Raw genomic sequence first — 16,808 nt, 5'->3', positions numbered from 1 at the left:
ACTGCATATAAACCCTCACTCACAGAGCAGTCCACAATCAGCACCCAACAAAAGTTACCAAAACCACACACACACACACACACACACACACACACACAGACACACACACACACACACACACACACACACACACACCATTATTATTGCCTGTAAAACATGCTCCTCTGCAGAATCACAAGTGTATGATGAGACAACTAGTTGCAAAGAGCAGAAAAGGGCACTGCCTGAGAGACTCCCAGTTTCATTGACTCATTTTACAGATGAGTAAACTGAGGCCCAGAGGAGAAAAGAAACTTGAGAAGGTATAGTAATGGCTGAGTTGGTAGTACTGATACTTAAGATCCTGAATTCACATATGATGGGCTCAGTGTGTAACCCAGATGAGCATCTTCCATACTTTCTCTACCTGAGCTTGTTTTGTTCTCATGCCAATGTGTGAGTTAAGAAGAAACAATTTCCCAATTTTGTCATTGGGGAAGCTAAGCTGAGTCTCTGAGAGGGCAAGTACCCAGCCCAGTACCACTCAGCCAAAGGTTGTTGGCAACAGAGCCACAACTATAATTCAGTTTTCTACTTGCCTAAAACCCCCTCCCCCAATACACCCACAGGGTACAACTGGAGTTCTGCCAACTACAACTAACTCTGAATTCAGAGACCTCTTATATTGAAGGGTCTATTATTTTTAAAGGTGCTCTCTACACTGTATATATGTACCACAGCCTTTTTATCCACTCATCTATTGTTGGGAGTCTGGGTGAAAGTGTGAAAGGATTGACAAGTACAGACTGGTAGTTACAGTATAGTCATGGGTATGTAAAATATAGCATAGGAAATATAGTCAATGATACTGGAATAACTATGTGTGGTGACAGTGGAAGCTGGAAATATAAGGGGGAACATTTTGTAAAATATTTTATTTTCTAACCACTATGCTCTACACTTAAAACTAATACAGAATAATATTGAATATAAACTGCAATTAAAAATAAAAATTGCTGAAACTAGTTTGGCTCAGAGGATAGACCATTGGCCTGCAGAATGAAAGGTCCCAGGTTCAATTTTTGTCAAGGGCATGTACCTTGGTTGTGGGTACATCCCCTGTGGGGTGTGTACAGGAGGCAGCTGATCAATGTTTCTCTCTCATCTATGTTTCTCTCTCATCGATGTTTCTAGCTCTCTATCCCTCTCCCGACCTCTCTGTAAAAAAATTAAAAAAAATATATATATATATTTTTTTTTAATAAATAAATAAAAATTAAGAAAAGGAAAACTGTGAAAAATAAAAGGTGCTCTCTCTTCAGAGGAATATTGGTTCATGGTTCCTTTGGCACTGTCAGGTTGTACTTGAAAATTTGCTATTGAAGACAAAGATGCAACTTATCTGTTTGAAGACAGAAATTTTGTCATTGATGATTTTAAACAAAACCTCCAAGCACAACCTCACACTTGGATCCAATCCAGACAGATCAGGTTGATAAACATACAATATGGGTATCCGGGGCACTGCCCCATGCACTGAAAATCTGTGTATAACTTTTGACTCCATGAAAACAATTGTCCCTGGGTATTTACCAGAAATCAGTTCCAGGACACCACCCTCTTCCCCTCCCAACTGGACACCAAAATTGGTGGATGCTAAGTTCCCTATATAGTAGATGGGATAGAGCAATGCATACAGTCAGCCCTCTGCATTTGCGGATTGCCAACCAAAAATTGAAAACAGTACAGGTATTTATTGAATAAAAACCACATGCAAATGGACTCATGTAATTTAGACCCATTGTTTCAATGGTCAACTGTGCTTAGATGATTATTCCACGGGGCTGGTTAAAACTGAGCACTTGATGGAGCCAACGTTATACTTTGGTCATTTAGCATTCCGTGATTTGATGCAAACTGAAAATCTGTTTTGCTTTTATTACACAAGTAATGTGTGCCCAAGGCAGAATAACAGACCACACAACTAAGTGAATTAAGAAAATTAAAATCACTTATGAAATACATTAAAATTGTTCCTACTTCTCTAATGTTTATATTCAAATTAAGACTGAAATTCTAATTAGTGAAAAACTGGAGGTTGTTACATTTGCTTGATGTGTTGCTAGGCTGCAATTACTCAAACTCTCTGATGGAAAAGCATGAGGCAGAAGCGCGAGCTTAGCCTTCACACACGTGTCTGGGTTTGATCTCAGTCCTAAATAACTGTACAACCCTGAGAAAGCTACTCAGCCTCTCCGAGTGTCAGCTTCCCCTTGTGAAAGTGGAATTCGAATGCCTACTTCATCGAGTACTTGTGAGAATGAAATGGATTAAAAGTGTGTTAGTGGTTTTCCACATAAGAGGACATTTAAGAAGATTAATTTACCTTCCCTTCAGCAGGGGTAAAACCTTTAGCTATCCTTACTTTTTTTTAGTGAGCTTTCTCAATGTTGTTTTCAAGTATAATTTTTGAATCTGTACTTCATTTTTAGTAGTGTGGAGAGCTTTTTAAAGAAACCAGATGAACACATTCTTTTGAGAAATGAAGGACCTGCTATATTATGGACAACAACCCTCCAATGAATTAATTTAGAAAAATGGAAGAGCTGATTTTGGGTCGACTGAAAATAGTTAAGATCTATTATAAGTTAAAACGCTGTACCCAACTGGCCATGAACCATCCCATGATCAGGTATGAAAACTGCTGGTAAGTTGGAGGGAAACGGAAAGCAGAGATATCTTAACCAGCCTGGAATGCCTGCATGGAGTGTGCGGAGAGAGCCCTGGTCCTTCAGACCCTGCAGAACATTTGCTGGTGAAGGTACAATGCTGAGAGAGAAGCGATTTTATACCTGATAAATGTTTTCTTCCATTTCGGGGTCATGGATTGGCTCGTGTCCAGCCTCAAACACAATGTACTATTATGCAGCGGCCATAGAGGAAAGGTCAGAAGAAAAAGAAAGAGGGAAAAAAAAGCATTGGGAATTCAAGATATAAACCACAGTGAGCATTAAAGAAACAGGCACAAGAGAACATATCTTAGTAAAACCACTGAAAAGCGGGCCTTGCACATTTCTGCCTTTTCTAAAGAAATCTGCAGATGGCTGGCAGCCAGTTCTTCGCGATGGCTGCATGGGGCCCAGCAGCTCCTCTGCAGTCACAGCCTCCTCACTCAGCAGCATTTATCTCAGTACTGCCTGCCTGTGCGGCATGCTGAGTGGGAATGGCGACTCCTGGGAATGTCTGGGTCCCAACTTTGTAAACTTTGGATCATAGCAGTGGCCTCCCTTTGCTCAAGACTCAGGTTCCTAAGCCAATTTTGAAGGGCGCATAAGCCCCAAATTTCCTCATTCCATAAATACCACCAGGATTTCATTCTCAGTTTGAAGTATTAGATATCAGAATGGCCATGTGCATCTTTGTGACTCAAAAGGACCAGCCCATTTCTAAAAGGCCAACATTCTTCATTCTCTGGAGCCAGTTAGCTAAGGGCTGAGCTCACATTATAAACAAATCCTCACCTCAGCATTCATTGTAAAGCAAGGGCCGTCATTAAGTGCATATGACTTCTGTTAGTCTTATGTGCTAGGTAATTCTTCCACTACAAGTTATCCATATTATGCTGCTTTTAAAATCCATATTATCTTAATTTTGGCATAGCAGCTCTCTGTGTGCAAATATGCATTCACACATATGCAAGTGTGACACACACATATCTATAACCCACGTGTGTCCCAGTTAGAAATACAAGTTTCAGGTTTTATGTCCAGCAAGTACATGTTTGGGTTTCTTTCTTTCCTTGGGAATAAGCATTTGGGGTGAGGAACAGGGGCCACCTCTTCTCTCTTCCCTGCATCTATTTGAGCAGAGCACATACCTGAGCCCAAGAGAAGTCATGTCTCCAGGCACACCTGGGCTGCAACCCTGATGAGCATGCAGAGAAAGCTGTGGGCTGGGGTGTCTCTAGGATCTCCTAATCCCTCTTCACAACAGCCTCTGGACACCAGCCAGCTCATGAGAGAGGCAGCCTGGCTGATCAAGCTGGGAGAGGCCTCTCGCAGCCTTTCCAAAGCTTACAGATCCATCCTTTGGGTTTGCATTCAAATATCAGAACGCCAGTCCCCATCTCCAGTTCTTGACTCAGAGAAACCACCTCATTATTCATTCTCTCTCATGAACTCAGAATATTCAAGAGACTCGTGAAAACATTCAGCTTCAGGATCAGACATTTACAGATCGTGGAGGGGGCTGAGGCAAGGCAAGAAAGGAGAGCACATGGCCACACCCCATGTCCCTGATGCTGGCCACACTTCTGCTAGCTCTCATGGAAGCTGGTAGTCCTTACCCTCAGAAAGCATCTTGTCCCAGTCTAGGCTCCACAGGAAGTGGATGCTTCAAGTCTATACCACAGGCCTCGCCATTCTGGACCCTAAAAACCCATTTGGTTTCAGGAATTACCTGGTACACAGGATCTTCAACATCCTCTTCCAGAATTGTCTACAGCAGAGCGAGGGCGAGGGGGTGGGTGAGAGCAGAGGACATAGGAGAGATGAGATGTGAGACTGGATTCAGAAGTTACAGGACAGTAAAGAAACTAGTTCCGCGTAGGACAGGTTGGTGGCAATTAGGTAGAAAATACAGAGAAAACAACCACAAAACCCTTGTAGCCACCCCCATCCACTGTAACAACAGCAAGAGCAACTGTGTTTCTTTCGTTGTCCTCCCCTGAAATCTTCCTCTGGATTCGAGATTTCCGTTTCTCTTACATGTTTAGAATTTCAGAGAATAAGGGGTCATTTCTCACTGCTTGCTTCTGAGCTTGTAATTTACATGCAAGCCTTTCATCTTTATTGCTATTTGGCGGCGGGAAGAGAAGCCCTGACTGTCAGTTTTCACATCTATTATTTTAAGCCCCAATCTTCCCCAGGACGGGGATAAACTCACAGCTATACCTGATACACAGCTTGTTCACACTGCTTATCCTTTTGTGCCTTTTTTTCCAACTCTTCTCTTTGTTTCAATTCATAAATAAGTTGAAAGAGATCTCTTAAGTCCAGAATAACAGGCTCAGCCTGGAGAGAAAGGTGGTAAAACGCATTATTAGTAAGGGGATTTGCCCGAGCTGCAAAGACCCACTTTTGTGCGTGCTGGCTACAACCCACAGCTCTTCCTCTTCCAATTCAACTGAAAGCATTCCATCTTTAATTAATTCTACCTTGTTTGTATTGGTTTAGTAAATTGCATTTAGGCTAAAGTTCATTTCTCCAACTAATTATATTTGTAAATTCATAATAATCATAGGCGTAAAAGGCAGTGCTTTTATTTATTAGTAATTTCGGATACAATAAAATTAGAGTAGGCCTTATGCAAAGTGGCTATTTGTTTTCTCTTATTTTCTTTTTAAATGAGGCTATGAACACCAGGAAAGTTATTTGTATACTGTACCTCCAAACCTGCTTAATCAGAAAGGAAAATAGTCCTTGCGAAATACCCATTAGCAAAAAAAGCAACAAACCCGGATGGGCATGAGATGTTTTCCTGCTTCCAGGCTGTTGATCTTTTCTAGATGGGAACCTGAATATCAGTATCGCTGAGGCAAACATCCAGAGACCAGCAGTGTGACTGTACCCACAAGTTACAAGGGAAGGTGCCCTCTTTGGATGGGGTACTCACCGCCTGGGCTGTTTTTATGGCCACAAATCTGTGGTTTCCTTCCTTCCCACAAACGTAGCCAAAGGCTCGGTGGTCTGTGATGTCCTTTGCAATGTAGGAAATTTCGTGAACAGCATGGTGATGCTGAAGGGCCTGCGAGAGACAAAAGGAAGAACAAATTTGAGGGGACTTCCACTTCGAGCTGTTAATCAATGAGAGATGTGTTTCAGCTATGTGTGAACAGGCCCGCAGGGCTTGGGAAAAGCTGTTTGGTCCAGATGGAAGGAAAGAGAGCTGTGCCTGCCCATAAGAGAGGGAGGCTCCCCTCCTAGGTCTTAGGGCTGTGACCCGAGAGGTAAACAGGACTGCTCATAACGCTGGCGGAGCATCTGTGAGCTGGCTTCCTTCAGCCTTCCCTAGCCAGTCAGCTTTGCTCAGTGGCTGAGTTTCTGCTACAGCTCAGTCCAAGCTCTGGCTGGATATAGAGCACACTCACATACCAGGCGGAAGACCTACACTGCACAGGCACAGGGGGCGCCACTCACAATCACAGAACCTGTGCCTTTGCATGGTTACAATGTTCTCACAGATGGTGACTAAGTGTCTTGAGGAACAAAGCCCTTTCTCTAACTTGTCCAAAGTCACCTTCTAGGCTAGACGTGGGGTCCCCCATATCTTAGGCTGTTCATAAATTGGCCCCCTCTTTCTGTCTGCCTGTTCTTTTATACACTGGTTTGAATCTTATTCCTTTTTCAAAGGCCATTTGAAATAGCACCACCTCTGTGATACCTCCCCTGAACAAGGCTTTCCCTCCCTCTCCCTCTGTGTTTACATGGAATGTCAGTCTCAGTGATGGTGAAACTCCTGATGGACTCTTCACACACAGCTCCCTAGGGGCCTGCTTCCCAAGACTTTCTCTGACACATTTGCCTTCCCTTTGCCTGTTTTCCCCACCAGGTCTGTCTTTCTCATCTCTGTCATTCCAGAACCTTGTTTTGTGCCTGGCCCAAGTTGTTGAACAAGGTAAGGTGGGATAGCTGGTCAGTAATTTGAAAATATTTTGAAACTGACCTTCCTGCCTCGATTATTTAAGTTTCAACAAATAATGTTCACTATCCTGTTGGCGATAGTGACCTTTATAACCATTTGCCTATTAAGTATATCTAAAACACACACATACACACACACACACACACACACTCATTAAACAGCACTCTGTGTACAAGGTTATGTATGCATCTACTTAAGATCCTTATAACTTGAAGGGCCTTTTCATCATGATGGCTATTAAGAAGCTTGAATTCTAGCCACTGTGTGAGCATAAGGCACTCACTATATGGGCCTCAGTGCATTCTTCTATCAAATGAAATGTTTGTATCAGGTCAGTGACTCCTAATCCAAAGTGCTGGACCTACTGGGTCAGTAAAGATAATAAAAAGAACTCCCAAGCAATTTTAAACATTTAAAAAAGCTAAACAGAAATGAATAATTATTCCTAGTAAGACTGCACATTTCATTGTGCATGCAAATGAAAATGCCAAGTTTATTTGGGATTGTACCAGGTAGCTGTGCTCCTTGGCTAATCTTTGAGCAGATTCTCATTGGAAATTCATTATGGGTTTAAATAATTCAGGTAGGAACGTGAATGACAATCAATGCATTTTTTGGGAAGGGAGACACAAATCTTCCTCCTTCCTGAGTCCATGGAGGAAGACATGGCACTCAATGGGAACTACATCAGGAACACATTGGGAACCACTGGACTAGATGTTCTCCAAGGTATTATTCTATTTCTCTTAATCCATGAGCCATCAGAACTTCACAGCACAACCAGCCTCTGAAGACAGTAGACATCTGCTTCTCATGCCGGTCATCACCTTAGTTCTGGACTTCTGGCCTACGTCTTCCAAAACATCTCTTCCCAGACTGGTGCCACCTTTCTTTCCAGGCTTCTAACTTTGTGAATCATCCCTACAGGATTTACTGCCACACCTTACCCTTCTTAATCCGGACCATTCACTAACCTCCTTATTCCCCTTGTGAGGCTCCCTTCAGAATCATACCCTGTCCAGGTTGCCTGCTAACCACTGGACTTCATGTCTGAAGGGGTTGTCAGTGCCCAGTATCCCTAGCTGCCCAAGTGGACATCACTGTATAATTCCAGTGGATTTCAACACAAACAAGGTTGGTGAAGAAATAAGTGTTTGTTAGGAGAATATCAGAATCCGTTTATCCTTGTTTTATTAAGAGCACATATTTAGCCAACAGAAAAAAACTGCTCAAAGAGCGGTAGCTTTTCCATGGTGTTAATGATGTAAAATTGATGAGGCTTATATTCACACTACGTGGGGGTATTGATTTATAGGCTTTTGTGAGAGCCAATGGTAGGCAGCAGGGGAAGAGGGAGACAAAGACTTTCTCCTCCCCCTTTCCTGAAAGTAGTCTTCTCTGTGTGTAATATGGAGGATGTTATCCACGTCTCCTATTAAATCAAAGTTTGACGACAGTAGCTTATTGATTGCCAAGTGGAATATTGCTCTAAAATTAAACCACGATTAGAAGTCTTCCTGGTGGAATTATTATAGATTTGGCTATGACTGTGCAATAGTAACCCATCACCTACTATGCAAGACAACAGACAGAGATGATGTAATTACCTGAGAATCCTCATTAAGCATTTTAAAATCAAAACATTTTTAATGCCTGATGATACCTAATATTGTCTTGCAAAGCGTAGCTGCATGTGTGCATAAAGTGCTTAAAGATATCTGTAACATTGTCTTTTTCCACAGTAAATTTTATGTCATGCTAAAAAAAAAAATGCTCAGAAAGTGTCTCATTCATTTGGAAACTAATAGTCAGTGAGGGGATGTGTCTCCACTTTCTACCACCTTAACCGTGCAGATATAATATAGACACTTGGCAATACAAATATCGATACATTAGATTCCTGCTACTCCCATAGTTGTAATATCGCATTCATCTTGGCAACTCAGAGGATCTTACAAATACTTGTTCATTGAGCCTCAAAATTGCTTCGGGTCTTCCAGTAGATTTTATCAGCACAATCAAAGACAGTTGGAGCCTTAGACATCATCTAGTTCAACTCTGAGTTTATTCATAAAAGAACTGAGTTTATTCATAAAAGGTCTCAGAATTCTGGCAGGCCCAGTACTAAACCTAGGTCCTATTCTCCTTGCTCAGGATAACAAAGAATGGAGAAAAGGAAACAAGATTATGTAGAATCAAGGCCTCCTTTTCTTTTTTTTTAAATATTTTATTGATTTTTCACAGAGAGGAAGGGAGAAGGATAGAGAGCTAGAAACATTAATGAGAGAGATACATCGACTAGCTGCCTCCTGCATACCCTGCACTAGGGATGTGCTCGCAACCAATGTACATGCTCTTGACCGAAATTGAACCTGGGACCTTTCAGTCCGCAGACTGGCGCTCTATCCAATGAACCAAACTGGTTTCGGCAAGGCCTCCTTTTCTTAGACTCTTGGCTCCCTAGTCAGATCAAGGGCACATGCCTCAGTTGTAGGCTTGGTCCCCAGCCCTGGTTGCGGTGCATGTAAGAGGCAACCAGTTGATGTGTCTCTCTCACAAAACCATGACCCCTGACAAACTGGGATGAAAAAAGGGATTGATTGCTGGATAGGGAAGCACAGCTGAGGCTGTTCTGGATTTCAGCAGGTATTTGAGGTCAGAGAAGATCATAATCAGGTCGGAGTAAAGATCAGCTATAAGGGTCTCCAAAAAAAGGACAAGCCAGCATGATCTGGAAGTTACTCTCGGAAACCAGGTGCTCCATGGGAAGATGAGGTGAGAGAGATGAGCACTGCTTCATCCCAGGTTTCTATGGGAAATTCCTGGAACCTCATGGGTTGTTCTGGAAGCATCAGAGATTCCCTAGCTTAAAGGAGATGGGGAGGATTTTGGTCATCCTTCTTCCACATTTCTTTTGAAAACTCAATTTTTGCCTTGGACAAACTTAGTCTAAATATTAAAGCACTGCCAAAAAATCAAAAGCCAGATTCTGGTTTTAAAAAACAGAGGCTTCACCCTGGCTTCTGTGGCTAAGTTGGTTAAGCAATGCCTCTTGAACCAACAGGCTGCTGATTCGATTCCCAGTCAGAGTACAGGCCATCCTTGCTAGGGGGCGTGCAGGAGGTAGCCGATTGATGTTTCACTCTCATTCCAATGTTTCACTCTCACTCTCCTCTCCCTCCTCCCTCTCTCTCTCTCAAAAATCAATCTTAACAAAAAGGAGTCTTTCATAACACCCAATCTCTCTGCCACAGCTTTATTTACTCTTCCCACTCAGAACCCTCCCGCATTGCTTCATGAATGAAAGTTGTTACTGAACAATTCCAAAGGCAATTCAGAGATCAAACTCCTCAATCCAGTCTGACCTTCCTTCCATGAGTGAACTTCAGGTAACCTTGGATACAGATAATCTGAAGAACTTATCACTCCCACTTCAGGGTCTGTACTTTCCCACCTCTGTGCCATTGGTCACGCTGATCTCCATCTTCAGCTCTGGCTCTCACTTCATGGACCTTATATAACTACATCACAACTATGCTTCGAGGCCTGGCTCCCACATCAGTCATCCTTGACTGTCTCAATCCCCTTAGTCATAATACCTTTCCCTAGATCTCATTGCATTGAATTTATTCTTCTATCTGGAATGCTTCATACTTCTTAATTTTGTTTCACATTTATTCATTCATCCAGTTTTTTCACACCATATGTATTTCTTGAGAAGCTGTTATGTTCCAGGTATCATACTAAGTGCTACACCTATCCAGATTATTAGAACAGAGTCCCTCCCTCAAGGACCCAATAACTGCATAACACAAAGAGGCAAAGACACCACAGCAAGACAAGCTTTATAATAAACATGTGAGTAGAATGTTACTTGGGCTCAGAGTAGGAACGAGGAATGGTGTCAGAGGAGTTTTGACAAACGAGCTGACCTTGAACCCAGCATCCTATAAATGGGGAGCTCCCAGAAAATCAGGATAAAGAGCATCCTAGGCAGAAAGAACTAAACTTGCAAAACCTTTAGGTCCCAAAAACATACTTTCGCTCCATTATGGGGATGTTAGCTCCTAAAAAGAAAGATAGATGTCTGGTCCTCCTCAATCTTATCCTAGATCATAATACTGCTCCTTTTGAACTATAAATGCTGGCTAATGTTTGATAAATTTAAAAAGAAAAGAAGAAAAAGAAAGGAAGAACCAAGCATCTGAGGACATACATTGCACAAGGTAGTTGCTCAATAAATGTTCAATGAGTAATTGAATCAGATTAATTCAAGACATTTCACCCAGAATTCATTTTGTGAATAGTGGGTTTCATAGCTGATCATCATTAAATCCTTTTTTTTTCCATTAGCATTTCCATGAGCCATTTACCAATGTTTAAATGAAGTATCAAATTGTTTGGAGGGTTACCATCTGACAAAATAGATTACAGAGAAGACTTAATTTGTACCATGGTTCAATACAGCCAATTAAATACAGTATGGATTAGAAAGTCATCATCTCAGATTTTACCACTAGCTTTTTGTAAAGTATAAATTCTACTCCATTTAGCCTTCATATTATTACTGTGTGTATATGTATGTATGAGTATGAGTAGGCAAAACTATTCACAGAAACAATACCCACCAGCATTTGAGTTAATAAAAAATAAAACAAAATAAAAAAGCAAGTATGCAGATAGACACAATAAAAATAGATACATAGAAAAATATACTCCTTCACATTATAGGCAATTACAGTAGTTAAAACCTCACAAGACAAAAGCTCATTATAAAGGCCTTTCTCTCTTCTAACATATTTTTGGATGTGTTCCCTGCATCACAGCACCAATGAGGCTGGGAGGCAACCTCTGTACCAGCCCCAGACACCCCATCATCATATGCTTTATGGAAAAGGTTAGAGTGAATTCTTCCTGGAGTTCCCATTCTAAGATCTTCCAGAAGTTTTACTCAAGAACAAGACTAAGTTTCCGAATACCCTTGTCTCTAGCTGAGGAGGCAGTGTGATAACAGAGGAAAGAATATGAACTCTGGAACCAGAGAGAACATACTTCAAATCTAAGCTCTTTCCTTTATCAGATGTGTAGCCCTGGGCACATCACTCTAACTTTCTGTACCTTATTTTCTCTCCTTTTATAATTCAAAGAATGACATAGAACCTAAAAGGTTGTTGAAAATATTACATTGATTAGTATAAACTATCCTGTATAATAAAAGCCTAATATGCAAAATTGTTTGATGGGGAGTTTGATCACCCACTATGATATATGATGACCACCAGAGGTTAATACAGAACATGGTGGGCTTCAGTGATGCTGTGCTGGCAGTGGGTGGCAGCTGCAGGTTGTGCTATGAGAACTAGGCTGTGGTGGGATGGTGGAACAGGTAAATGGGTAGTGACAGGCCAAGGTGGGTGCAAGCAAGGGCCAAATCACCTTTAGATGGTGACCACAGTAGTGGCAGGGGGCTTGGCCCAATCAATTGTCCCACAGGTGGGATGGTAGAGCAGGTGAGGAGGTGGTACCAGGCTATGGCAGGGTGCCAGGTGGGGCTGCGAGGCTGAGGGCATGAGCTGGGGCTCAATCCCAGCAGGCCAAGCATGGGACCCCACCTGTGCACAAATTTATGTACTGGGTCTTTCGTGCCTGATATAAATAAAATGCCACGCCTCTCCCACAAAAGAGAGAGAGAGAGAGAGAGAGAGAGAGAGAGAGAGAGAGAGAGAGAGAGAGAGAGAGAAAAGAAAAGAAAAGAAAGAAAATGGTTCCCATTCAGTGTTGACAAAAGTGTGGGGAAACAGGTATTTCCTTGAGCCCCTAGATTTCTGTGTACAATGGGAATAACAGTGCCTCTCTGTGGTCCTGTTAGGAGGATTAATGAGTGAGCATATGTAAATAGCCTGAAAGGGTGCAAAGCTCATAATAAGGGTTATGTAAGTGTTGGCCATTATGGTGATTTTTGTTATTTGTGGAAGTGTGATTTAGTGCAACTTTTCTGGAGGGCAGACTGGCTATATGTTTCAAAGCCTTGAAAACATGCATAAACTTTCTCCCTATGAATCTTCTTGTAAAAATTCAGTTATCTGTAAATAATGTAAGATGTGGGCAAAGATTTGGATGCAAGATATTCCCCGAAGTGCTATTAGACCAGTGAAAATTTAGAAATGCTGAACATTAACTGACTGGTTGAAGAAATTGCATTTCTCTATACGATGAAATAATATGCAGTCACTGAAAGTCATCTTGGGGACATAATTTATTTTTTGAAGTGGAAATATAATCATAATATCTTGTTGAATGAATCAAAATCATATCACAAAATAGTATGTTTAATATACTCCTGTTTTTGAAAATAAAAGTATGCATTTCTTTCTCTGTGTCTGTATGTATATGAAAAATCTGGAAATGTATCCAACAAAATCTTAGCAAGGGTTCTTTCAAGTGGTGAATTGCTACTGATTTTTGAACTCTTGCTTCTTGCTTATTTATAACTAGAGGCCAGGTGCACAAATTTGTGCACAGGTGGGGTCCCTTGGCCTGGCCAGAGATGGCAATTAGGGTCAATTGGGGCCAGCCAGGGGAGGGACCACAGGAGGTTGGCCAACTGTGGGATGTTGGCTGGCTGCAAGAGGTTGGCTGTTTCAGTGCACAGACCACCAGGGGGCATCTCTTGTGATGAAAGTCTGCCTCCTGTGGCCAGTGCATGTCAAAGTGACCAGTAGACCTATTTATCTAATAATAGGGTAATACACAAATTGGTCGGGAGGCCATCACAGTAACCATCAATCAGTAGGTTGCACTTGCAGCACGCATGGGTGGGCGGAGACTTGCAGGGTTGGGGATACAATGGTGGCTGCCACTTACCCAGGGCTGGCCCCAGGCTCAGGAAAGCTACCCATGGCAGCTGCCATTTGCCCAGGGCTGGGCCAGGGCTCAGGCAAGCTGCCAATGGCTGCTGCTGCTATGAGGGCCCAAGGCTCAGGCAATGAGGGCGTGGTGAGGCTCAGGCAAGCCACAGTGGCTGCAAAGACCAAGGCTTAGGCAGCATTGCAGCTGACAGTGGCAGTAGCAGATGTGTGATAGGGGCATTGCCTTCCCCTGATCGCTGGGTCGCCTCCTGCAGAGGGAGGCCAGAGGCAGCAGCAGCTAGGGGATGATATGGGTGGTGCCTTTCCCTAATCAGCTGGTTGCCTCTGGCAGAGGGACAGGGGAGCGGGCCTAAGTCATCAGTAGGACATCTGAGGGCTCCTGGACTGTGAGAAAGGGCAGGCTGGGCTGAGGGAACCCCCTCCATTGCACAAATTTCATGCACCTGGTCTCTAGTCTATATATAATTTTTAAAAATTTTATATTAACTATATAAAATACTGATATGAATTAAAATACTAACAAATATTAAAATAAAGAAAAAAGCACAATGCTTTTTTCTTTATTTTAATATTTGTTATTATGTGAATTTATTGTGCACACCTTCGTTCATTTCCACAACCAGCCTTGAGCCTCTGTCCTTCTCACCCCCTCATAACCATATCTTGTCAATTTCACTCCCAAACACCTTTTACTTTGGCCATTCCTCTTTATCTCCATTACCAGACCTAGGTCACAGGCATGATTTCCAGCATGGATTCACACAGTAGTACCAGCCCCTACTCATCCACTTTTTCTAATAGTGACACCAGAGTGTAAAGGGACTGAGGGAAAATCTACCAGATTTAATTAGGTTGATCTCATAGGCTTAAACTATATCACAGGATAAAACCAAAAGTTGGCCAAGCTATGGAAAACCTAAAATAGGCAAACACTTTTGCCAGGGCCTCTGCCTGACTTCTCATAATGGTCCCTTGTTTCCCACCACCTGGCCATTCTTCAGTTCCTCAAAAGCACCATACTCCCATCCCAGGTTTTTGCACACGCTAGTCCATCTGCCTGGACAGTTCAGCTCCTTCCCTTTCAGACCTCAGAACAGATGTCTATTCTCAAAAGTGCCCCTGAATTTTCTGCAGAGACTTGGTTACCAAGCTGCAAGACCTCACAGCTTCCTGGACTTCCCATGTGGGGCACATACATAAGCCTCAGCTGCAGGGCAGTAGCAGCAACAATATGTTTTTTCCTCATCTTCTCATCCTGAGTGCTTCTTGACATTTGGCCACAAGCATTTTTGCTACACAACTAATTGGCCAGAAGGCAATTTTGTCCTCAAAGATAAAATAAAAAGCAAAAGAGGAATTTAAAAATGACACAACAAAACAAACTATTGATAACAAGATTTAAAAAGAACTATTGCAAAAAAAATCTTTAAGGTCTTTTGTTCATAGCATTATACAATTTTTTTTTTTTTTTACTTGATTTGTTTCTTTGCTCGGCAATGCACTTTCCTTTTCTTGCTACAATTTCTTCCTTCATTAAGAGAGGTATCAGTTTCCAACTGAAAAATATAATTAATGCTCTCAGAGACTATTGTGAATTAGTAGTAGCCTATTTTATGTTTCCTGTAGCTTGGTAAACTTTTGGTTTTAGACGGTAGGAGGGGATAATATGTTCACCGAAGGATTTGCAATCTGTGTTATCATTTTCAAGCATAGCATGCAATCTGATTTAACATGTAGGTTTGCAATCTGGTTTACACATAGTTGTCATCATGCGCTATTTTAAGACCACTACATCTCCTCGTCACTGTATAGCCCATTATGAAGGCTCAGCTTGATAAAATATAATGGAGACATGACACCAAACTGACAACCATCTTACATACATTAAATATGCCAACAGCAAACCAAACTGTCAATCAGTTATCTTATATTTCACGGTGAATCATCTTATGGCCAATTAATTGTACTGCAAAAATGTTTGCGGTAAAAATGCAAAGATGTTTATAGCAAAGATGCTTGCGGTGAATATACTGGAGGTGATCCTGAACATTAAGTATGGTGCCTGATGTACAGTAAGAATTAGTATGTATATATTTTTATTGTGGTGAAGATACATATCTTTACCATTTTAAGTTTACAGTTCTGAGCTTCAGCGTTAAGTGGGGTCAGTCATAGTCCTGGCCTCTGCCCAGGACCTGTAATGGGATGATTCAGTTTTCTTGGTTGAATTCCAAGGAGGCCACGGGAGAACTCTTTACACTGAACTGGTACTGAAACCTTTAACACTTTTCTAAGTTGGTAGAACTTGTCCTTGGGTCAGAGGTAATGCTAGTAATATACCTATCTCAACATGTGTGTGTGTGTGTGTGGTGTGTGTACACTGCTGCTGGCAGCCCAAGTCCATACTCATGTCCACACAAGAAAGCAGCTGGTTTCTGGCCCAGACTTCGTGATCCCCAAGGACCACCAGGGAGCCGAGTCCGATGCAATAAACAAAAGAGCCTCTTCCATGCTAGCATGGGCTCTATCCCATTCATGCCAGCAGCATGGCGGAAGAGAGCAAATTTCGCCAAGCCCTGGGGTTTTACTCCGGTGGTGATGTCATTCCTTTGGCTGACCCTGATTGGGCTAGGGTACAGTTCTGTGGTATTAAGTAGATTCACATTGTTCTGCAACATCACCACCATCTCTCTCCAGAACTTTCTCATCTTCCCCAACTGAACCATCCACCATTAAACACTAATTTCCCTTCCCCACTTTGCCTCAGTCCCTAGCGACCACATTCTACTTTCTACCTTTTTGAGACTGCCATACTTAAATGAATATTTTGAATGAATGAATATCAGCAGGATCCTGAGTCCAAGTCTTTTCCTGAAACCACTCCCTCACAACCTCACAGACTCTTTGCTTATTTGTGCCTCTGTTTCCCTCTCCAGTATTCCTTTCCTCAGCTGTGAAAATGAGGAGATTGGATCCAGTAAATTCTCATGTCCTGGTTTGCTCTCGACACTTCTTTAAATCCTTTTTAAGTTTTATAACAAGATGACAGCTATAAAAGACAGCTTCTTAGTCACTCTCTACACATGTCATAAACACAGGGCACTGGAAGAAGGGACCATAAACACAGGCACTGGAAGATGGGACCGAAGCCCTGACCTAAAAATAGAGAGAGGAACCAGTTAACCAGCTGAGAACATCCTAGACCCATGATTTGGGTTTAAATTTGTCTAACAGGCAAAGTGGAGCCAGGTGTGCTTA

At 42.1% G+C, this 16,808-nt stretch overlaps 1 protein-coding gene across 12 annotated transcripts in view; it reads right to left on the bottom strand.

Annotated features, from left to right (window-relative positions):
• Positions 1–16,808, bottom strand: part of DAB1 (DAB adaptor protein 1) — a 387,139-nt gene that overhangs the window by 59,432 nt on the left and 310,899 nt on the right. For 8 of the 12 annotated variants that reach the window (XM_045584556.1, XM_036445795.2, XM_045584560.1 and 5 more), the window contains exons 5-8: positions 5,653–5,784; positions 4,932–5,051; positions 4,438–4,476; positions 2,832–2,897 (exon numbers count right to left, since the gene is read on the bottom strand). In XM_045584556.1, coding sequence (XP_045440512.1) covers positions 2,832–2,897; positions 4,438–4,476; positions 4,932–5,051; positions 5,653–5,784 — 357 coding nt within the window. The remainder of the gene's footprint in view (positions 1–2,831; positions 2,898–4,437; positions 4,477–4,931; positions 5,052–5,652; positions 5,785–16,808) is intronic. The other 4 variants (XM_045584563.1, XM_045584562.1, XM_045584564.1 and 1 more) reach the window with 2 other exon arrangements.

This window comes from Pipistrellus kuhlii, unplaced genomic scaffold (assembly GCF_014108245.1).
Source record: "Pipistrellus kuhlii isolate mPipKuh1 unplaced genomic scaffold, mPipKuh1.p scaffold_m20_p_2, whole genome shotgun sequence".
NCBI classification, from domain to species: Eukaryota; Metazoa; Chordata; class Mammalia; order Chiroptera; family Vespertilionidae; genus Pipistrellus; species Pipistrellus kuhlii.
The sequence above is the reverse complement of the archived record's forward strand: the minus strand, read 5'-3'. Positions and strand labels throughout refer to the sequence as shown.